General features: G+C 51.6%; 6 protein-coding genes across 6 annotated transcripts; 3 read left to right on the top strand and 3 right to left on the bottom strand.

Moving 5' to 3' along the window:
- Positions 1 to 373: 373 nt before the first annotated feature.
- ALTATR162_LOCUS10579 (uncharacterized protein) lies at positions 374 to 2,573 on the top strand (the record flags this gene model as incomplete). The annotated part of the gene is made up of 4 exons (XM_043318216.1): positions 374 to 737; positions 796 to 869; positions 933 to 1,036; positions 1,088 to 2,573. 4 exons carry the CDS (start codon positions 374 to 376, stop codon positions 2,571 to 2,573), a joined length of 2,028 nt encoding a protein of 675 aa, XP_043174151.1.
- A 1,439-nt stretch (positions 2,574 to 4,012) lies between these two features.
- On the bottom strand, positions 4,013 to 5,562 carry ALTATR162_LOCUS10580 (uncharacterized protein; the record flags this gene model as incomplete). The annotated part of the gene is made up of 2 exons (XM_043318217.1): positions 4,013 to 5,292; positions 5,460 to 5,562. The coding sequence occupies 2 exons, from the start codon at positions 5,560 to 5,562 to the stop codon at positions 4,013 to 4,015; spliced, it is 1,383 nt and encodes a 460-aa protein (XP_043174152.1).
- A 336-nt stretch (positions 5,563 to 5,898) lies between these two features.
- ALTATR162_LOCUS10581 (uncharacterized protein) lies at positions 5,899 to 8,499 on the bottom strand (the record flags this gene model as incomplete). Its single annotated transcript, XM_043318218.1, has 2 exons — positions 5,899 to 8,289; positions 8,338 to 8,499. The coding sequence occupies 2 exons, from the start codon at positions 8,497 to 8,499 to the stop codon at positions 5,899 to 5,901; spliced, it is 2,553 nt and encodes an 850-aa protein (XP_043174153.1).
- A 603-nt stretch (positions 8,500 to 9,102) lies between these two features.
- Positions 9,103 to 12,402, top strand: ALTATR162_LOCUS10582 (uncharacterized protein; the record flags this gene model as incomplete). The annotated part of the gene is made up of 5 exons (XM_043318219.1): positions 9,103 to 9,292; positions 9,340 to 9,604; positions 9,650 to 11,642; positions 11,744 to 12,166; positions 12,229 to 12,402. The coding sequence occupies 5 exons, from the start codon at positions 9,103 to 9,105 to the stop codon at positions 12,400 to 12,402; spliced, it is 3,045 nt and encodes a 1,014-aa protein (XP_043174154.1).
- Positions 12,403 to 12,986: 584 nt separating this feature from the next.
- Positions 12,987 to 18,246, bottom strand: ALTATR162_LOCUS10583 (uncharacterized protein; the record flags this gene model as incomplete). The annotated part of the gene is made up of 2 exons (XM_043318220.1): positions 12,987 to 14,294; positions 14,344 to 18,246. The coding sequence occupies 2 exons, from the start codon at positions 18,244 to 18,246 to the stop codon at positions 12,987 to 12,989; spliced, it is 5,211 nt and encodes a 1,736-aa protein (XP_043174155.1).
- Positions 18,247 to 20,127: 1,881 nt separating this feature from the next.
- Positions 20,128 to 21,831, top strand: ALTATR162_LOCUS10584 (uncharacterized protein; the record flags this gene model as incomplete). The annotated part of the gene is made up of 5 exons (XM_043318221.1): positions 20,128 to 20,264; positions 20,315 to 21,282; positions 21,334 to 21,530; positions 21,580 to 21,749; positions 21,801 to 21,831. The coding sequence occupies 5 exons, from the start codon at positions 20,128 to 20,130 to the stop codon at positions 21,829 to 21,831; spliced, it is 1,503 nt and encodes a 500-aa protein (XP_043174156.1).
- Between the last annotated feature and the right edge of the window lie 15 nt (positions 21,832 to 21,846).

Consider the following 21,846-nt stretch of genomic DNA (forward strand, 5'->3'; position numbering starts at 1 on the left):
AATTCACCTTCCGAAACCATGTCCCGAACGTCGAGAGCGCTGCCCGGCGCCATGATCCCGTCGCTTCTCGGGAGCGGGGACGAGATCAGATAAAGTACCTGCATACGCCCTGTAACCTCACAGCCAATGAATATCAGGCTCTGAACATTACAGGTTTTTCCAAGACGGCTTTAGGAAGTCTTATACGCCGGGTAAAGGCGCGAGGCGGACTTGGCAATTCCAGGATGCTAGATACTTTGTACCTCAACAAGGAAGGAGGAGGAAAAGTAAGTGGGGTTGAAACATATTAAATGATATCTAAGGGCAAACAAGTACAAATTTCTGTACGTAGACTTCTTCCAAAAATATTCTCAAAATTCAAACATTCTCCATCATGAAGATTTCCACGCTTCCACTTGTCAGCCTACTTCCAATTCTCGCTCTAGCGTCTCCTCCTCACCATATTTCCTGTATTCCACCACAATCTTCCTCCAATTCCTCAAATACATACGATTACATCGTTACCGGTAGTGGGCCGGGGGGCGGCACTATCGCTACGAACCTCGCTCGCGCTGGCTACTCTGTTCTGTTGGTTGAAGCGGGCTCTGATGCTTCGTTTGATATTCGCACCCAGGTGCTCGCTTTGAACGACTTCTCCAACACGAATGTAGCGTGGCACTTTTTTGTCAAGCATAGCGATGATGAGGAGAGGTTGAAGAGGTATAATTTACTCGTTTGGAGACTGGAGAATGGGGAGTGTGAGTTTAGTCTCAAGTGTGCAGCGCTTCAGAAGTCATTGCTGATATGGTTCGATAGATTGGGTTGGGAAGGATCCTAGTGTCGAAGGATATGTGGGTGCTGAGAGGCTGGGTATCTTCTATCCGAGAGGTGTAAGTAATGTCGGATAGGAACCGTGCAGGATAGATATGCTGACTTGGTATACCGACGTGTAGGCTACGCTGGGTGGAAGCGCAATCATCAATGCAGCAGGCACATTTCTGCCGAGTGACAGCGATTGGGACTTCTTTGACAAGGGAGTGGAAGATGGAATTTGGAGGTAAACCGTTAGCAAGTCTCATTATCCAAGACGATACTAACATTCCTATAGCGCTAAACTGATGCGCGAATACTTCGAGAAGATCGAGCATAATAACTATCTCGAAGAAGGGACTCCTGGTCACGGGTTCACAGGTTGGTTGCAAACAAACATCGCTGACCGTGCTACCCATGCGGCCGCAACACTCCGATTCAAGGTCTTCGAAGCGGCATTGAAAATGGTTGGAAAGGATCCAGCAAAGGTTCTGGACTATCTCACCAGCGATGCTAACTATCTGGATCCAACGCGTGACCAGTCAGAGGGTCTGTGGTCCCTACCCTTCCATGTCACACCGAACTGGAAGCGCTTCAGTCCACGCGACCGTATTCTGGAAGCGCGTAATCTGACGAATGCGAATGGAACACTGAAATACCCGCTTCATCTCCAGCTTGAATCTTTGACCACAAAGGTGCTATTTGACGACTGCAGCGGTAATGGTACAAAGCCGCGTGCAGTTGGAGTCGAATACCTTCAAGGCAAGTCAGTATACAAGGCTGACCCACGCCGCAATGCTTCCACCACAGGCACACTACATCAAGCTTTTGCTCGAAAGGAAGTCATTGTAGCCGGTGGCACATTCAACTCGCCCCAGATTCTGCAACTCTCTGGCATCGGACCCAAAGCCCTCCTCGCGAAATACAATATTTCCGTAGTCTCTGACTTACCAGGCGTTGGCCGCAACCTTCAAGATAACTACGAGATACCTATTTACGGTAATGCTCAGGTCAGCTTCGCGGCAGCGCCTAATCCCGATGCTCCCCAATGCACATATGGTGCACCAGGCGATCCGTGTCTCGATCTCTGGTACAAAGGCGAAGGTCCTTATTCGCGTGGCGGCTCAAACTCAAACGCCTTCCTCATCAAAACATCTCATGCGGTCGAAGGCGAGAGAGACGAGCTCATGTTTGCCAGCACAGGCGGCGCATTCGCCGGTTTCAGTCCCCCTACACAACTTTCAAACCTCACAGGCTACCCTCCCACCACATTCTCCTGGTCAACAGTTAAAATCCACCCCCAGAACACTGCAGGCTACGTTCAGATCCAGTCAGCAGACCCAGTCGATACACCAGAAGTGAACTTAAACTACTTCGCCGAGGGCGCAGAAACAGATCTCAACGCCATGCTCGACACTGTCGCTTTCGTACGCAGAGCTTTTGCTTCGACTGAAGCACCGGTTGGGCCTGTAACCCCTGTTTCTCCCCCTTGTCCGCCTGCAGACATCCTTGACACGGGTTATTGTCGCGATGTGCAGGTTGACAAGGAGTGGATTCAAGACCAGGTTTTCGGTCACCATCCTACGAGTACGAATAAAGTTGGACCGGACTCTGATCCCTTGGCTGTATTGGATACGAGATTGAGGGTGAGAGGAGTAGAGAGACTACGTGTTGTAGATGCGAGTGCGTTTCCCAGGTGTCCTGGAGCATTTCCGGCGGTCAGTACGTTCCTGTTGAGTGAGAGGGCGACGGATCTGGTGTTGGAGGATGTAGGGAAGTGGTAGGCCAGGTATTGGTGTTGTGTCGTAGAAAGAATAGCTATCTCGAGCAACGTGATGTGATTGAGATAGTTACAGCCACTGTTCCTGAACCGAACATATTTTCATAAATCTATGGTGCAGACGGATAGCAACTACCACAGACATTCAGTGGAAGCAAAATGAAAGCGGCCTGACGACGATCCAGATGGGAACTTAAGCATAAACTTAAGCCCTGCATTAGCGCTCTCTACCCCACCAATGACCCAACCCTCGCAACCGCGCCAAAATTTATTCGTCGCAAAGCCCGCCGGCCAAAACTTGTCGACCAAACCGTTCCACTCCACAACAGCACACGAAACCCTAGAGCGCCAAACGCCTTGCAAGATCCGATCTTTGTCATCAAAAACCACAATATGAAGCTCCTCACCTTGAACTTCCTCACTTGCGCCATAAAAACCTGCAAAACGAACCCCGCATCCTTCCCCCTACACCCCCGCGACGCCGAACTCGAAATCGTAGAAGCAGACGTCAACTTGGCCTTTCTCAAGAACATACTGCCAAGGCTGATGTGGAACGAATTGAGGGGAATATGCAGCGAGGTACGCGACGCCCCCAGTCCAATAGATGCGGAAACAAGGAAACAACAGACACGAGGTCTGCGCGTTGGTTGCGCAAAAGAGAGATACGGCTTGCGAAACGAAGGCTAATAGATCTGTGAATTATAGCTCGGTCTCCCTGAACTACCAACAACAGCACCCACGCCCGCCGACCTTGTCGAACCTTCTTCTACCTCTGCCTCCGCGTTAGATACCACGGATGCGACACCAGCAACAGCAACCGAAGAAGTAGAAGAGGAGCCTAGCCAGACAGCCAAAGATCTACACAGGATATTGCTCGAGACGTGTATACAAGAGGGTAAGCTGGTGTGTGGGGCGTGTGAGCATGAGTATGCAGTTAAAGAGGGGGTTGCGAATTTCCTGTTGCCAGGGCACTTGGTATGAGTGAGCTTGGGATGCTATGCACAAGGTTTTTGGTTAGATAGTTGAGTGTGCTAGGGGGATGTGTCAGCCTGGAGGTTGTGGTCGCAACTAGCAGTCTGCGATACGTCTAGACTGGGTATGGAGTATGAGACTATGAGGGCCATGGGCACTGGAATGCACGCTGTGCATCAGCGGAGAGAGGCATGTGGCGAGATGAAGGAATGCAGCTGCATGGTGGAGGCTGCTATTTGATACCCGTCTGATTGCATCTGCTTATATGGGAAAAGTGCTGTATTGCACAAGAGTATGCAGGTCCTCGCGACCCATCTCGACTGCAGAAGCATCGCCAGAGTCAAGTCAAAGTTGATGGAGGGCAACGCGCTTAAGAATTGAAGCTACACTTTTCCCTAGCCAAAATGGTATCTACGATATGCGCCTGAACACCCTTGTAACGGCCCTTCTACCAGCGCGGACTTCCAACCCTTATGAGCCGAGAGCGCGGTTAATCTGCACTCGTTTATCCTCGCCACCCGAAACGATGCCCACGGCGCGATCCCACCGTACGCTGAAGACCTTGGCGCCCTCACCATGGCTCTTGGCAGTATCGCGTCCTTGCCTGTAGATGGTGTATACGCTCTCACCAGTCATTCCCTCTCCAACCTGTCCGCCTGTACTGACATTCCTGAGGTCCCAAATCTGAACTGTTCCATCGTGCGAAGCAGAAGCCAGGTTGTATTCGGAGGAAGGATCTGTGTCCAAGGAAACAACACCGTTCTTGTGGCCTCGTAGTGTCATAACGCTGATTTGCGTAGCGGACGCACGGGGATCGACCAATGTGATGTGTCGTGCTGAGGTACCAGTTGCAAGAAGGTTTCGGGAAGGAATGGCGCATAGAGAGAGAAGCGAATGACCAGTCGTGCGGGTGTCAACGCACGACTGAGTAGGGAGATCCCAGGTTTTGAGTGTATGGTCATGAGATGCTGAGTATGCGACTGTAGCATCATCCGGCTTAAAGATGACGCTAGATACCGGCGAACTATGACCGCTAAACGTAGCCAGCGCTCCACGAGCGGGAACCGTGCGATCGGGCTTGGAAAGCTTTTGTCGCTTGTTGGAGGCAGCATTTGAGCTCGGCAGGAAGTTTGGCGGTGCAACCGGGTTTTCCTTTGCGTTGCTCGAGAAAAGTGAAATAGTGGTATCCGAAGAGGCGGAGAGAATACGGCTGGAGGGAGCGTGAACCGCGACGTCTTCGACACCCCAGCGATGGTTGAAGAGTTCGAGAGCCGTCGTAATGGTTCGCGTATCATCGTCGTACTTGTAAACACGAACAGTGTTGTCCAAGCCCGCAGCCACCACTTTCTTCTCCGACAACCACTTAGCCGTCTTCAAGCTCGTGACGCGACCGCCGTTGTTGGGAGCTTCGGAAGTTGCCAAAACATCACCTGAAGTGTTCCACACTCTTAACAGTCCATCATAACTCGCACTCAGTATTCTCTCTTGTCCGCTTTGCACCCCTGACAAGATATCCACGGCAGAAACCCAGTCGTCGTGTTCGAAGCTCGTGACGTTCAGAGGTGGCACCAAAGCTCTCGTGTATTCAACATCCAGCGTTGACTCGGCATTGATACCATTCTTGGTAAGAAACTCGTCGATTGTGGACCGGAGAAATTCGCCATTGATCAGGATGTCGAACGGTATGCGACTGTCGTCATCGCGGTGTAGAAGTTCGTTCACAAGTGTCGAAAGCTTGTGTCGTGTCAGAGCTGGGGGCGCATTTGCATTAGCCTCAGTGTCAAAAGAGTTGCGAAGACATTGGCAGTATAAAACCACGGTATTATGGTCGCGACGGCTCACAAGGCATGCGCAAACGTGTTGCAGCACATGACAGGAGGCCGCGACAAGCGATTAGGCCTGCGATAATTCTACTTACATGTCTGAACTAAAAGAATGTTCGGCTCCTCCGAGATTTGCAGGCTAGCATCGCGCGTAGTAAGACGGATCTGCACCTTGGTTTCTGTTGCGTCGATATCCATGGTGTCGGCGGGTTCGGAGGTATATGTTGGTTGGTGTTGAAGTTGTGAAGCTTTGGAAATTTTGGGATCTCGAACTTTTTTTCGAATGCGGTTAGCGCGGTGAAAACCAACCAGTCGGCGTTCGCAAACCTCCGCTCGTGTAGTATTGCAGGTTGTAGGACTTCTACATCTCACAGTTATCGAGCTTACTCAAGTTTTATTATAATCAGTCAAGGAATCCTGCAGCACTTTGTGTTCGACGCAGAATAGTGCTTTTAGACTAGGGTCATCACATGTTTAGCAGAACATGAACTTGCTCAAGAGGGAGCATAGCTCTGCTCCCCCAATATCCTTTCATTATGTCATACTGGTTCTCCTGATCTCTGCAATAGCTCTCCTCCGATGGTCGCTAGGCGCGAACAGGGCCTCAATTAAGCCTACCACCTCTTCAGCCTCCATCTCTAACTTCAGCTCGCCATCGGTCCAGAAATATTTGATATCCGCGAGGCTGCTATCCAAAATCTCGCTCAGATATTGGAACTTAAACCAATTGGGCGTATAGATGCCGGCCATGTCTCTCGTCTCCCCGTTACCATCTTCGGTCTGGAAGTGCTGGGATAGAGTAGCAAGTGAAACACAATATCCGTGTAGCTTTCTGGACTCGTCTTCCGCAATATCTGACATGTCCTCGACATCGTTGATGAACTTCGTAAGTACAGCTGATACTAACGAGCCAAGTGACTGAAGCAGGGCGCTGTGTGAGAGGACATTCTGCCATTGTCGCTTCACATCACCTATGCGATCAATGGTCGTGGCGATAGCGTCATCACAGACTGTAGCAAAGGGTACATTAGTACAGCCCTGGAAGCCCTGCGCATCTTCCAGATGATCCCTAATGATTTGTCTTTGTGACTCCATCTCGCGTCCATATGCACGCTTTCCGAATCCGTCAATTGTCTTGATATCAGATTCGAGCATCGGCTTGAGACGTCTGGACGGTTGCAAATGCTGTGGCAACGTAGATGTCTTATCTTTCTCAGCTTGTTCTTGAAGGAAGAGTTGCAAACGATCCGACAGCCGCTGGCAGTCGTTGTAGATGAGCATGTTACTCGCAATATCTTTTGAGTAATGCATCACAGCAGTAGCTCGGTACATCGCAAGGAGGAGACTAGGAATGGCATATAGACCTCCACTTGCGGGTGCGATCGCGGACTTGACGAGCTCCGGTGAGTTCAGCGTGTCTACTTCTACAATAACCTGCAAGATGATTTCCATGATGGCATCCGGGATTGCCGTCACTGTATATGTCTCCCGAAGTGTGACCTCCTGGTGCGCCGGTTGTTTCTGGGACGCAGTTTTTCCATTCGTTTTCGGTTGCTCTGACGTATTTGCAGCAGGCTTCGGCGTTGCAGTGGGTTTGGTATCGGTCTCGTCATCCCAGTCCGCACCCCAATCATCGGCATCCTCTGCATCGGCTGGCTTTTCCTTGGTCTCTTGCTCCTTCGACTCGTCATCAGCTACCTCGTCATCCTCACCCCAGGCACTCATGTCTTCTTCTTCGATAGTCTCTTTCTTCTCTTCTGTGGCTTCTCCTTCCTCGTCCCAGTCAGCGGCCCAGTCGTCTTCTTGTTCATTCCCAGCATGCAGCGCGTCGCCTTTTGAAATGACTTGCGTCTCGACCCTTTCAACAGTCTTTTTCTCTTGCACTTTCTTCGGGAACATCGTTTGCACTCGGGCAATCGCATCCTCTTTCTGTTTAGCAAGCCATATCTCGGCAGACTTATCCACCCATTCAGCTAAACGATTTTGACCAGACCAGCCAAGCTCATCGAGATACTCCACCAGGCCTAAGACATATGAGAGTGACTCTTGAAAGTGCGGTATTTCATCTGTGGACAATGGCACAGCAGGCAAAAGGAGGTTCGATATCAGACGAGACGCGACGATCGGAATAACTTTGGATGACAGTGGGACGGCGATGCTGGGCGGCAGGCGCGTGCTCAGATACTCGGCGAGCAAGTGAATATCCTCCAAGGTAGATTTTACCTTACCATCATTGACCGGACCTGCACGTTGGATGACATCCTCTTGAATTCTAAATGCGGATACGACGCGGTCGGTACCCATGGCAAGGCGGGGAAAGATTATGATTTTGTCAAGATCACGGCTCAAGCGGGTGACAAAGCTATCAAGGAGCCCCAGTCTCGTAAGCGCTTCGACCGTTGTATTAATATCGACCTTGGCTTCGCGTTCGATAGATTGATGCAGTGCGATCTTGTGGTTAGTGTTGTCAACCGAAATCAATCCGTTCCATGACTCCGTCACAGTTTCCACAATGGCTCTCTTCAGCTGCTCTTCCTTGTTCTTCAACACACCCACTACTCTCGTGGTCGTGAAAGATCCCAGTCTCTGGAAAGCGCCATCCGCATCCTCCAATGTCTGTATAGCATGCATGACATGGCCATGCACAGCAGCACTCTGGGCAGAATCAAGCAATGTCGAGATATCTCTCAGCTGTTCTACCGCTTGTGCCAAGCTCTCATTGTATGCAATCTCCGTGTGCAGCAGGCTGACCTTGCTTGCAGCATCCTGGACGCGAGCTGTGTTTTCTTTCCCAGCTTCTGCTTGTTTTACAATGTCTTTGGCCGTTTCCTGAGAGCGTTTGATATCGTCTTGCAGCTTGCGTGCTTGTGCTATCCAGCCATCGACGTCGGGAGCAGCTTCTCTTGAGAGTTGGCGTACTTCGTTCTGGTACAATAGTCAGCGCTGACTCACAAGCATGCTAGGTGTACACACCTTTGTGTCTTCTCGTGCCTTAGCAACCACCTCTAACAGCTTGGGAAGCGCGCTGGAAGGTACAGTTGCAGACGCGACATCTTCGTCCTGGGGAAACGCCCCATGCGCGGCTGATTGCAGCAGCGCATCGCCTAGCTGCTCGTCGGAAACTTGCGAAGGCATTTGTGATCACGGGGCGATTGACATTTCAATATCAGGAAGGGCACAAGGGCGAGCTGGTTCGTAGGGCAGCCGCAACGTCGCAGGACCAACATTGAAGCTGCACGGACGTCCAAGCGACGTCAACTCGTACGTCGCTGCCCCGCCACACTTACCCCGCCACGGTCAAGTTGTGTGGGCTACTGAAGAACCTAGCACATGTGTGTTTGAAGACAATCGCAGAAGACAAATTTGGGTCAGGGCTACGTAGTATATTCAGCAGAATCTTAGCGGCTCTGCAGTACTATTGCCGGACAACTCGCCTGTTCCAGCCCTGCGCTCCACCATTCCCTTGTTCCTTATCCGGGGTGGCTTCCTACTACTCGTACTTCTTTTTATCCTCTTGTAAGTCTTGATACTTGCCATCACATTAGAAATCTAGATCAAAGCGCTAGTATTGCATCCCAAATGCACCGATGCATTGCTAGATATGTCTCGCAAGTCAGCTAACACAACAATGGTAGTACCAATTCGGACAGAGCGGCCTGTGCCTGCAGCCTAAGCAACGAAGAAGTGTATTCCAGAAATCTCACTCTAACGTTCCCTCCCTCCTTCAAATTCGACATTATGGGGTCAATACAGCAGAAGTCGCATTTCAAGAAACTGCAACAATTCAAGGCAAATTATGCCGACGCCACGTTCACTCAGTATGAATCGCAGCGAACAGGTCTTCGGGTGGTGGTAGTCGATCGAAAGGGTCCCAAAGTATACGGCAACTTTGCAGTGGCCACAGAGATTCACGATGATTCGGGTGCACGTAAGTATCCTGGCTTGTATCTAACACGGCTCTACTAACTGATCCAGCGCATACCCTTGAGCATCTCTGCTTCATGGGCTCGCGGAAATACCCTTTCAAGGGTGTACTAGACAAGATTGCCACCCGATCGTACTCCGACACAAATGCGTGGACAGATGTCTCCGAGACAGTGTATACTCTCTCAACTGCAGGCTGGGAAGGCTTCGCCCAACTACTGCCCATCTACTTAGACCATCTCATTGTACCTACGCTTACCGATGCTGGCTGCTACACTGAGGTACATCACGTTGATGGCAAAGGAGAAGATGCAGGGTGAGTGCTACTTAATACTTGTACGCCATTTGCTAATGACCCAAGTGTGGTCTACTCCGAAATGCAGGGGCGTCAAAACTTGCAGGGTGATCTGATGGATCTCCAGATGCGCCGCCTCCTCTATCCTGAAGGCGACGGTTTCCGTATGGAGACAGGTGGTCTGATGGAGAATCTACGAGTTTCCACCGCAGAGCGCATCCGCCAATTTCATCGAGACATGTATCAACCCAAGAACATACGACTTGTACTGATCGGAGAGGTGGATCATTCAAATCTCTTGGAGGTACTAGACAAGTTCGAGGATCAGATTGTTGATCGCGTACCGGCTTACGATGCGCCCTTCAAGCGGCCATGGGTCGAGTCAAAGCAGACTCCGCCGCTGAGCAAGACTATCGTCGACACAGTCGAGTTCCCAGAAGAGGACGAATCAACGGGTGAGGTTCAGATTGCCTTTCTGGGACCTAAAACCATCGATGACCTTGGAGAGACTGCCATCAACACACTGCTCAACTACCTTGCTGGTTCATCTGTTTCAGTCCTGGTCAACACGCTCGTCGAGAAAGAGCATCTTGCGAGTATGGTCTATTTTTGGTGCAAAGGACATACCGATATGATCATTTGGTGGACCCTATCATCCGTAGAGACAGATAAGCTGGCAGATGCCGAGAAACGTTTCTTCGAAGTCCTCAAAGAACACGCTTCCAAGCCGCTTGACATGAGCTACCTCAAAGACTGTCTCCATCGGTTCAAGCGCCAAACCCGATACATGTCTGAGATTGGTATGGATGAGTACAAAGATCCGATCATCAAAGACCACGTCTTTGGCGACCGGAATGGAACTCACCTTGAAGAAGCGATGGCCACTCTTGATGTATTCGATACCTTGGATAAATGGACCGAGGAGGAATGGCGAGCGTACCTGAACAAGTGGATGGTAGATGCTCACCATGTTTCCATTTTGGGTAAGCCCTCCAAGGCACTCTCAGACAAGATCAAAGCAGATGAGGTTGCACGCGTCAAGGCACAACAAGAAAAACTGGGCGAAGAGGGACTGGAGAACCTCGCACAGAAGCTCAAGGAAGCCCAAGAGGAAAACGACAAGCCCATCCCAGAAGAGATCATCGCCGGTGTTCAGGTTCCAAGCACCGAATCTATCCACTTCTATGAGACTACCACAGCACGCTCTGGATTGGCGAAGAAGCTGGGCACCTCGGAGAATAACATTCAAACAATTGTTGACAAGGACGAGAACGGTCTCCCGCTCTTCATTCACTTTGAGCATATACCGACCTCTTTTGTGCATTTCGGCTTAGCCCTTGGAACTGCATCACTACCAACAGAACTCAAGCCTCTGCTCGGTGTATATCTGACCAACTTCTTCGCCACTCCTATCGTGAAGGATGGAAAGCGTATTGAGTTCGAGGAGGTTATCACTAAGCTTGAGCAGGATACCATTGAATACTCCATGGACCGTGGTACCGACATCGGAAGCTCTGAGATGATCTACATCCCTTTCATCGCTGAAGCGGACAAGTTCGAGACGGTCGTTTTATGGTTGAGGTCAATGCTCGTCGACTCTGTGTTCGACACTGAGCGCATCATTTCTGCTGTCAAAAAGATGCTTGCCGACGTGCCTGAGGAGAAGCGTGACGGTAATTCCATGAGCTTCGCAGTCGACCGCATGATCCACTACGATGCTGCGTCAGCCGTTCGTGCGACTGGAACACTTGTGAAGGGCCTATACCTCAAGCGCATCCTGAAGCTGCTCAAGACGGAGCCTCAGCAGGTTCTCGACAAGCTCGAAGCCTTGCGTAAACACCTACTGACTTTCTCCAACATGCGCATCCTCGTTACCGCCAACCTCGAGACCCTGCCAAACCCGGTATCCACCTTCAAACACCTCACCGAAGCCTTCAAACCCGGCCCAGAACCAACCGTGAACCCGATCGACGACCGTAATGCGCTCCTATCGGATATCGGCCGCAATCCGGGTGGCACACACTACATCATCCCCATGCCCATTGACTCCTCCTTCGCAGTTCTCACATCCAAAGGACCAAAGGGATACACAAATGCCCAACTCCGCCCCTCATGGTTGCACTCGCCTATCTTGATGCTGTCGAGGGCCCCATGTGGCAGTCAATCCGCGGCACAGGTCTCGCATACGGCAGCAACTTCTTCCGTGACCCCGAAACAGGACTGCTCAAATTCCGCATCTCCAAATCCCCCAACGTGTTTGCCGCGTACAACAAAGCCAAGACGGTCATCAAGGAGTATGGCAATGGCACGCAGGAGTTTGAGAAGCTGGCGCTGGAAGGTGCTATCTCTAGTATCGTGCGTGACTTTGTCGATGAGCGCGCTACTGTTGTCGATGCCGCTAGGAGCTCCTTTATTGATCTTGTTACGCGTGGTGTTGGCAAGGACTGGCAGGATTGGGCACTTCGCGAGGTGCGCAAGGTGACTGAAGAAGATGTCAAGAAGATCTTGAACGAGGTTGTAGCTGGTGTGTTTGTGCCTGAGAAGACGGATCTGGTCGTGACATGTGGTGGTATTATGACTGACGTAAGTTCTTCCTCGCCTGCTTCTGCCTTTTGTGTCGAAACGATGCTTACATTTCTATACAGGGTCTCAAGAAAGACTTCGAAGACGCTGGCTTCAAGATTGAGATCAAGCAACTTGCCGACTTCCAAGACGCATATGGTCTGGAGGGCGAAGAGGATGACGACGATGACGATGATCTGTCAGGTAGCGACGACGGCGACGATGATTCTGAAACTGGGTCGGAAATGGAGGAGTAGAATCTGGAGGGCTAACATGAGATCTGTGCTCAGTCCATCAAATTCACTCGTCAGTCATAAATACCTACTGTCACCTGCCGAATAGTAGCTGCAATGCAGAACAACACTTCATTCAAAACCCTCTCAATGTTCATATTTGTACACTAATGCGACGAAAACCCCTTCTCCAAACCAAGAAACGAAAAAAAAACAGGACACTGCCAAATATAAACCAAACCTCACATCAATCATGCCAGATTGAACAAAACCCTCAGAAAGTGTTGTAAATCATCTCTCTCGTAAATACATACAAGGAAAGTAGGTCTCAAAATTGGGCGCCAGCAATGCCTCCCAGCCTCAGCAGGCGCAGTCGTAGAGTTTGCGTATTTGGACAAGGCCAACGTAAAAAGTGAGTTTGGTCGAAGTTCGAAAGGTAAGAAGGATGGGTTTGGGGAATCACATAAGAAAAGAAACCAGAACGGACAAGGAACGACGCACACACACAACGCCGCTGGGTTGGTGGCACATTCGCCGAAAACGCCCCCAATAAAACCCAAGTTGAGCAAATTCTGATCGTCGTGGTAAATGAACTGCTGGAAGCCGAACTATGCATCTTCGGGTAGAATGCGCGCAAAGTGCTTTTCCCAAATCCATCCTACTGTCTTTGTTTGATCATCTTGATTCCGCGCAAGCCATAGCTCACCCTTCATACCAATGACATCGAATATCTCGCCTGGCACGTACACAAGATATGGTATTCCGCCTTCACGGCGATCGTGTGCAATATTGAATTCGAAGAGACTGGCTGCTAAGAAGAGCACCTCTGGCTCATCGGTATCCGCAGGTGTAGTAGGGAGGTCCTCGACGCTGCCGCGAGCAGGAGAATCGGACATGGGTAGCGCCGAGTTGAAGACACCCGACGCACGAGTGGATCCCGGTAATGACGTTGGCTGAGAGGTGGGCGCGGAGAAGGTGTGAATAGTGGGTTGCGAAGGTGAGAGGAAGGATGGACCAAGTTGAGGTGGGAAATCGAATGCGTTGGTTCCCAGCGGTGAGTGCTCGATGTCTACCGCGCCATCGAGACCCAGGTAGTTGTGATTGTTGCGGGAAGGACCAGTGTTGCGCCGCTCTTTGCGAACTATGGTGGCGTCACTATTATCAGATGTAGGACTGAGTGCACGGGCTTCCCGTAACGATGTAGGTCCAGGGCCAGCCCGACCTGATGCGTTGGGTGGATAGAGAGAAGGATATGCTGGTCCTGCAGGGGAAGAGCGTGGCGGGTTATCGAAACTGCGAGGATGTGATCGGGGTGCATAACCGCCGCTATTGCGGGTCTTTGAGTCGAGCATTGATGCCTCGCTCCCGATAGATTCAGTACGACGCGACGATGAGTTACGAGACGATGCGCCGCCATCAGAAGAGAGCGTCGGAACAGGAGACGTCATGTTGGAGATATCAACCAGGAGATTCCTGTTGATGATGCCCAATCTGTTCGCGAGATCCTGCATCGGTTTGTAGTCTGAGTGGAAACGCTCAACGTAGGATTCGAGGTCGTAACGAAGGGACGTCGTGTGCTGTGGTTCGCTCTCAAGTAGCGGAAGAATCTTCTTCGAGCAAGTCTTGTACCAATCCTTTTGCAAACACATGAACAGAGTCATGAGCGTGCGCATGAGGCCCTTTGTTCTTTCGTAGAGAAGAGGTAGCTCATGCTTGAGAGTGTCGTTAATTGTACTGAACTTTTTGGATGACTCCTCTATGTCCGGGTCAATCTTTTCGCCGCGATCAAGTGCTTGCTTGTGCTTGACGTAGTACAGCAGGTATTTTTTGCGTTGCTCGATGGTTTTCTGATAAGAGACCCACATTTCCCAGAGGTCACCAACAGGCTTCAGAACGCGGCTTCGAACGGCAGCTTTCTGTGACACAGTTAGCTGAATATTGATGATACGATCTTCTAATACTTACGTGATCTTCTAATGCCTTATTCTGCAGCTCGAAATGAGCCATAGCCCATTTTCGCCACGTGCTCTCGATCTCTGGATACACAGATGGCGCCACTTCGCAGACAGTGATGAAGCCCAAAAACACAATGTTGAGTTGAAGATAGTGCTCCGTAATCGAATCAAGGTACTGTTCGAAGTCACGAATAACGATCTGAAGTTGGAAGAAGTGCCCTCCAAACTTCTGCTCTTTCGATTTGTAATCCTGGTCTTTGAAAGTCTTGTCGGCCTCATCATATGCCTTGCTCTTGTCAACCTTGGGGATGAAGGCCTTGACAAAAGTCTTGCCAAGACCGCTTTTCTTCTCCTTCTTGCCTTCAGAAGCGGCGGCGCGGAAAGTATCAGAACGCGCCTTGGCCTGGTTGATACGCTGACTCATTGCTCTTAGTTCCTCATAGGCTTCTTTGATCTTTGGCAGATCGGGATGGTCAGGGTCTGTAATCTCTTGCAAGGACTGCAGAATCAGCGGATACTTCAACAGGCGCTGACAAGGCTTCAACAATAGAGAGTCCAGATCCCACGCTTGGGTCATGTTTTCTACTTGCTCAAAGCAAGCAGTGACCCACCCAGATAAGGTCTCGTTGCCGTGGTTCTTCTTGATATAAGCGCTGGCATTATCCTGATTAAGGAAGTATGTTGTGTAGAGTCGTTCCATCTTCTCTTTATTGTCCAAGAAAACTTGGCCAATCGTGGTCAATCGATCGTTCTCCAGAGTGCAGTTCTCGAACTGATCCGGAGAGTCCTCAGATGGCCGTCGAGCATGCATTGGTGATTCTCCAGAATCATACGATTTACCGTCAGAGGAGTCGCGGTTCCAGGGGCCAGTTGGAGGTGATATCTCGTAGTTGACAATAGGCTTCGCGGCCTTCTTGAAGGCACGAAATAGCGACAGAGAGAACTTTTCCAGTTCTTTGCAATTGCTGAACAATAACCTCTTTTCCTTTTCACTCATCAGGTTTTGCGCGGTCGCCTCGAAGATGTTGTGTGCAATCATCATGTCTATACAGAACTGATGCTCAGTGTGAAGCAGCTCTTGCAAGGTGCGATATCGCTTTATTAAAGCTTGCTTGGCAGGGTCAGGCTGGCCGTTTTCGCCTTGCTCGGCTTCACATGGTATCTCAACAGTAGACTCGATAGGTTGTGGAGTACCGTATCGGTCCTCGAGGCTTTGTTCGTGTACATGAAGGACAGGAGTACGTGACCGAGCGGGGTGCATTTCGAATTTGTCGTCGTGGAGCATGGATCGTGAAAGTTGTTGCTGTTGTTGCGGCGTAGAGTTGTACGGGTTAGGTCGAGAGGAGAGTTGTTGATCAATAGATGGGTTCACAGGGGGAGGCGGTGGTGAGTAGTTGGGACGGGGAGGAGCTGGGAGTGAATGCGGCATACTGTGTTGTAGGTCAAGTCCAAGTCCGCCATTGGTCCATGCAAGTTGTGGAAGTTCAATGCGGTTGGATGCTACCGACTTATGCTCATCTGTTGAGGTTCGTGATAATGCATTGTGAGAAGGGTCGCCGGAAGAGCTGCCGGAATGAGACGCATCTTCTTGGATGGTTGTGGTGGTAGAGCCTGCCGATTCCCGTGAATAGCGTCGCGAGGACGATGGGTAAATGATCGCTGTCCCGCCGACATGAGACTCTGGTGTACCTTGCTGTAGCTGTGGTGTGTACGAATCTGGGCGTGATGGGGACGCTACTCTTTCGGGCTCGCGCCTCGTCTTGTCGTATTTCGAACCATTAGCATCACTCAGCAATCGAGCGAGATATGTCTCTGTAGACTCTTTTGATGCCCAATCTTTGTGTTGTGCAATGACGGGCGAGACCTGTTGCACCCTTTCTCTCGATACCGAGGCTAACTCCGGGGAAATAACGGGAGACTGATGGTACATGTTTAAAACAGAGTTGACGACGCTGTAAGTCTCGGTATTTAGCGTCAGCGAGCCAAGTGTTTGGTAAGGAGCAACGCTTGCGGAGTCATCCGGATACAATGTGTCCCGTTTTGGGGCCGAATCGCCTAGCGATCCTTTCGTATCGTGGCGAGACATGGATGGCATGTCTCTAGCATCGTGTGCTTGCTCAGAGTTGTACCCAAACGCCAAAGCCTTGAGGCCTGCGCTGAAGCTCCCCGAATCGGGTTCCCATGGTTCTGGTGGCTCCTCTTCGCTAAGCATGATTGGTATTGATTCCCTAACACCTAGTTCTGACTTCTCCATCTCAGGTGATTGAGGAGCGGGCCTCTGTGGTGGAGGGTGGAAAATATGTGGTTGCAAGAGCTGGTGCTCCGACTCCTGATGCGCCGTCGGCGGCGTAAGAACAAAGCTTCCTGGCAGCCCCAGTACGGGCGATTCGTCAAAATCGGTCATGGCTGACGCTGGTTGCTCGAGCAGTGGTACAGACAGACTAGACGTCTGGAGGCTCAGATGTTGTTGCTCTGACAAGGGTGACGAGTGCTCATCCCGCGAAATGCGCTGCGTCTGCTCACGGGTACCATGAGATTGCTCGGTTTCAGCAACACCGGGCAGCCCCGCAGGTTGCTCTTGCGGCGTATCGAAGCTACTTGCAAGTGGAAAATATTCCTGCTCACCATGGGGGCCGGTACTCGTCGAGCGGGATGCGGGCGAAGGTTGGAGCGGCTGTCTTTCTCTCGAGTTGCGCAAGCGGGGCGACGTTGGTGGAGGCGGGGCGTTCACGACGGCAGACACACTTGGTCCGCTTCTCACTCCCAAGGGCGACTTCCCTCTCTCGCGATATCCACGGTAAGCTAATGCGGGGAGCGTTGACTGGTCTGTGCCTCGGGAGGAGACTGGAGCGCCTGCCGCCGCAGCCAGAACCCTGTCCATTCTCGTCGGCGAGGCGCGGTTGCTGTGATTCATTGCGCGGGTTGGCGTGTATTTGACGGACCGTGTCGACGAGTTCGAGTCTGAGCCCGCGCTCAAACGACGTGTCGCTACTGGTATCCTCGAACGTGGCGTGTGCCGTTGGGGCGACCGTGGTGTAGTTTGTTCTTGCGCATGTGCCTGCGTGCGCGGTGTGGGTTGCGCGTCGTCGGCGAAGGCTGATGTTGCAGTGCTCGCAGACCGTCCATGGTGCGAGCTGTTGAACGAGATCGAAGGTTGTGCAGCGTCTGCCTGCGTGCTCTCGAAAACGGGGATTCCAAACCCTGGCGATAACACATCCTGTCCAGTTAGCACTTCGCCAAACAGCTGCCTCCCACTGGGTGCTGACGCCCGATTTGGCGAGGTGACCTTTTTGGGCGTCGAGGTTGACATGTGCTGGTCGATGCTGCTCCTGCTGCCATTCGTCCTTCGCGCATTTCGAGGGGATGCTGGGGCAGGCTGGGGCCGGTCTCGCGGCTTCAGATTGTTGAACTTGTGCGATCCGTACGAGGCTTCTTTGCTCGGGCGTGCAGCCGATGCAGTCGACGAAATGGATGCATTCGTGCGTCTGGCCGAGTCGTGTGCCCCAGCTCGACTCGGTGTCCTAGATCTCGAGCGCACTGCAGTCGAAGACGTGGTTGAGCTGGCTCCGGGCGACTGCTCGAAGCGCTCTGCCAGGGCTCTGACTTTGTTGGAGACCTGAGGGGAGCGAGTCGCTGGGGGCGGCGATGCAGGACCAGAGGCAGACCTCGGGGTCGCTTTGGGTGTTGTACGCGCACCGTTCGTCATGGGCTGCCGCTGCCGCGCTGCGGGCATGTCGATGCCGCGTTGCGGTGAGGGAGGTGCTGTGTGCTCGGTCGTAGTATAGGCGGAGTAGTAGTGCTCGGGCGAGGTTCCCAGATCTTGGTCGGCATGGTCGAGCTCAGTCGACTGCAGCCAGTGTGAAACCGAAAGGCCGGGATCGTATGCATATTCATGCGCTTGGTCAGAATCCATATCCCATAGTCGGCGGGCGCAAGGGCGCAAAAGCAAGGCAGCGCCAACGTCGGAAGAAGAGGTGGTCCAATCTCGACCAACAAGGGTTGCCAACTCACACTCGGCTCCTCTCGATCAGAAGGCGTCTGGGCCAATGACGATGTCGAGGCCAGTGGTGCCCCAAGTCGACGAGTTGATATGTTTCAGCCTGAAAAGCAAGCCGACTGGTTCCCGATACGGCGCGCTTGTGAGAGGTTCTGAACTGTCTGTGTCAGATCAACAACTGGAGCCCACACGGTACATCTTAACTCCGTCGTTAACATGCAGCTAGGAAGCGGGATACCGGCGCCGCACTTGATGAGGCGGCACGCGACGACGGTCTGGCCTTTGCAACTAGCAGACACATGTCGATATGCTCAGTGTACACAGTGTGTCCCGTCTTGGTAGATTGGGTCAAGTTTCGATGATCCGCATACTCTTTCGCGGCGTGCTTATCCATCCGTGCTTCTTGATGGGTATCGGATGGTAGCATCCCGCTTCCCCAGCCCGTAGCCTCTACCAGTACTAGCGGTTCGTGCTAGGCTTCATTCCAAGGATAGCCGTGTTTTATATAACCAGGGGTACGTAGATCTGTAGATGCAGCTGACCTAAGATCGTTCCATGTACATCATTGTTCCGTTGCCATCCTTCAATTGCATGTAAAGTCAGGTACGAAGATGAGGACGATGGGGTTTCCACGTGGCACAAACGAAGCTAGTCCCAAAGAGATGTGGACTTGGACCCTTCCGTATCCATCCCCACACACGAAAGGTGCATCACAGCACACAAGGTTTTATCTAGAGATGTGATAGTGGAAAGACTGTGTGATCAACATCGTGTTCTTCGGTATACATCGCAAACTCGACGAGAAGTGTAGGTGACGGTTAGGAAGAGCTTACTGCGCCAAGGATACAAGGTATCAGCACATCAAAAAGTACATAAATGTTCCGTTAAGACACTTGGGGGTCATTTGCTTTAGGTGGCGGGTCCATTGCAGATAGTTGTTATTCAAGTTTCGCACCTTCCAGACATGTCCCCATTGAAGGAAGAACAACTCTGGATCTAGCCCCACTAGCAGGGGCAGCGGAATAAAAGAGCTTGTGTCAAGTGTTCAGTTTCTTCCTTGTATGCGGCAAGAGTGCATGTTTATCTCTGCAGAATGAAGCTGCTTGAAAACAACCGAGCTGTCAACGATTACACAGGCAACATTTGACAATGCCTCGTACACAATCATACAAGACTGGATGACTGAGACAGTGCAGTATCCAAACATGGCTGTACGCTGCAGGTGCCGAGGAATGCAACCCAGACACGGATACAGGACATGGCGTCGAAACCATGTCCTAGCATCAAGCACACAGCTTTGCAGTCCACCGAAAACGTCACGTAAACATGTAATGTACGACCAATCATTGCGCTCTCTCCCACTGCAAAAGCAGGGAGAAACCGCACCCAAGATCAGCCAAAGTATTCCTCTCCACTTCACAGACGGTTTTCGTTCTCATGGAAACCTCACACCGTCCGTAGACGACGGGTCTCTCAAAGAAAATGCTTTTCGTGAGTGTGCAATTTTTTGCGTTGTTCAATGAAGAGGAAAGGAAGGGACGGCGGCGAGAAAGCTTTTCTTCTTGAGACCGGCGGAACCTTTCGCCGAGGCGCTTTGACGTTGTGCGCAGCCCCGCCACAAGTGGGCTGTTCCGGATCTGGGTTTGAGTCACTTTGTGTGGGATTTGAACTCGAAAGTTGCCTGCCGCCAGTCTCCACAAACGCAACTCTACGACAGACGAATCCAATCTCCCAACAACCGAAACTTGCAACTCGATTGCCTCCCGAATTCCCAACCCCCCAAACAAGTTGCCCAGCATGGAGTCCGAGTCCGACCACGACCACCGCGATGACGAGAGTGTGTCTGAGCAGGAAGAGATTGAGGAGACAAAGCCAAAGTCCGCGATGAAGAAGGGCCGGGAACCCGTGGCGCCCGTAGAGCGCCCAGAGCTTCCGTACGTGTTGAATGTGTGAGGCTCTGCGCCATATAGCTAACGCGCACAAGCGAACAACCAGACCCGAGCACGCTCGACCTTACTACACTGAACCCACTGTCGCCTGAGATTATTTCACGCCAAGCCACAATCAACATCGGAACCATTGGTCACGTCGCTCACGGAAAGAGTACTGTGGTAAAAGCCATCTCCGGTGTGCAGACGGTCCGCTTCAAGAACGAACTGGAGAGGAATATTACCATCAAGCTCGGTTACGCGAACGCGAAGATCTACCAGTGTGACAACCCAGAGTGCCCGCGCCCAACATGCTACCGGTCATACAAGAGCGACAAGGAGGTCGACCCACCTTGTGAGCGTGAAGGGTGCGAGGGAAAATACAGGCTGAAGCGCCACGTCTCTTTCGTCGACTGCCCTGGTCACGACATTCTCATGAGCACTATGTTGTCGGGCGCCGCCGTCATGGACGCTGCACTGCTTTTGATTGCTGGAAACGAATCTTGCCCGCAACCGCAGACAAGTGAGCATCTTGCTGCCATCGAGATCATGAAGCTGAACCACATCATCATTCTCCAAAACAAGGTTGATCTGATGCGGGAGGACAGTGCTGCGTCGCATTACGAATCTATCCTCAAGTTCATCCGAGGAACCGTCGCGGATGGCTCTCCCATCATCCCCATCTCCGCCCAGCTGAAGTTCAACATTGATGCTATCAACGAACACCTCATCAGCAAGATCCCAGTTCCAGTACGAGACTTCTCCGCGAAGCCACACATGATTGTCATTCGATCCTTCGACGTCAACAAGCCCGGTGCCGAAATTGATGAGCTCAAGGGTGGTGTTGCTGGTGGTAGTATCCTCACTGGTGTACTGAAGCTGGGAGACGAGATTGAGATCAGGCCCGGTATCGTTTCAAAGGACAGTGCCGGAAAGATTCAGTGCAAGCCTATCTTCTCAAGAGTAGTGTCCCTATTTGCCGAACACAACGACTTGAAGTTCGCCGTTCCGGGAGGACTGATCGGTACGCAATCTTAGTCGCAACACCACTGATTCTTCAACTAACATACTCTAGGTGTCGGTACACGCGTTGACCCTACTCTGTGTCGTGCGGATCGTCTTGTCGGTTTCGTCCTTGGTCTCCGTGGACATCTTCCCAACATCTACACCGAGCTCGAAGTCAACTACTTCCTCCTCCGAAGATTGCTCGGTGTCAAGACTGCAGATGGCAAGCAGGCCAAGGTAGCCAAGCTTGCAAAGAATGAAGTTTTGGTAAGTCTTGATCCCTTGTGTGTTTAGAACAAGGCTGATAATCGCATAGATGGTCAACATCGGATCAACTGCAACCGGTGCCAAGGTTGTGGCTGTCAAGGCTGATGCTGCTCGTCTATCCCTCACCTCCCCCGCATGCACAGAAATCGGTGAGAAGGTTGCGCTGTCTCGACGTATTGAGAAGCATTGGCGTCTTATCGGTTGGGCCAACATTGTAGCGTAAGTTTGACAGCATATCTAGCTGCATCCACGAGCTTACATATCTTTTAGCGGCAACATCCTCCAGCCTATCGTCGATTGAGCGGGGACAGAGAGT

The sequence above is a fragment of the Alternaria atra genome (assembly GCF_907166805.1).
Source record: "Alternaria atra isolate CS162 genome assembly, contig: 34, whole genome shotgun sequence".
NCBI classification, from domain to species: domain Eukaryota; kingdom Fungi; phylum Ascomycota; class Dothideomycetes; order Pleosporales; family Pleosporaceae; genus Alternaria; species Alternaria atra.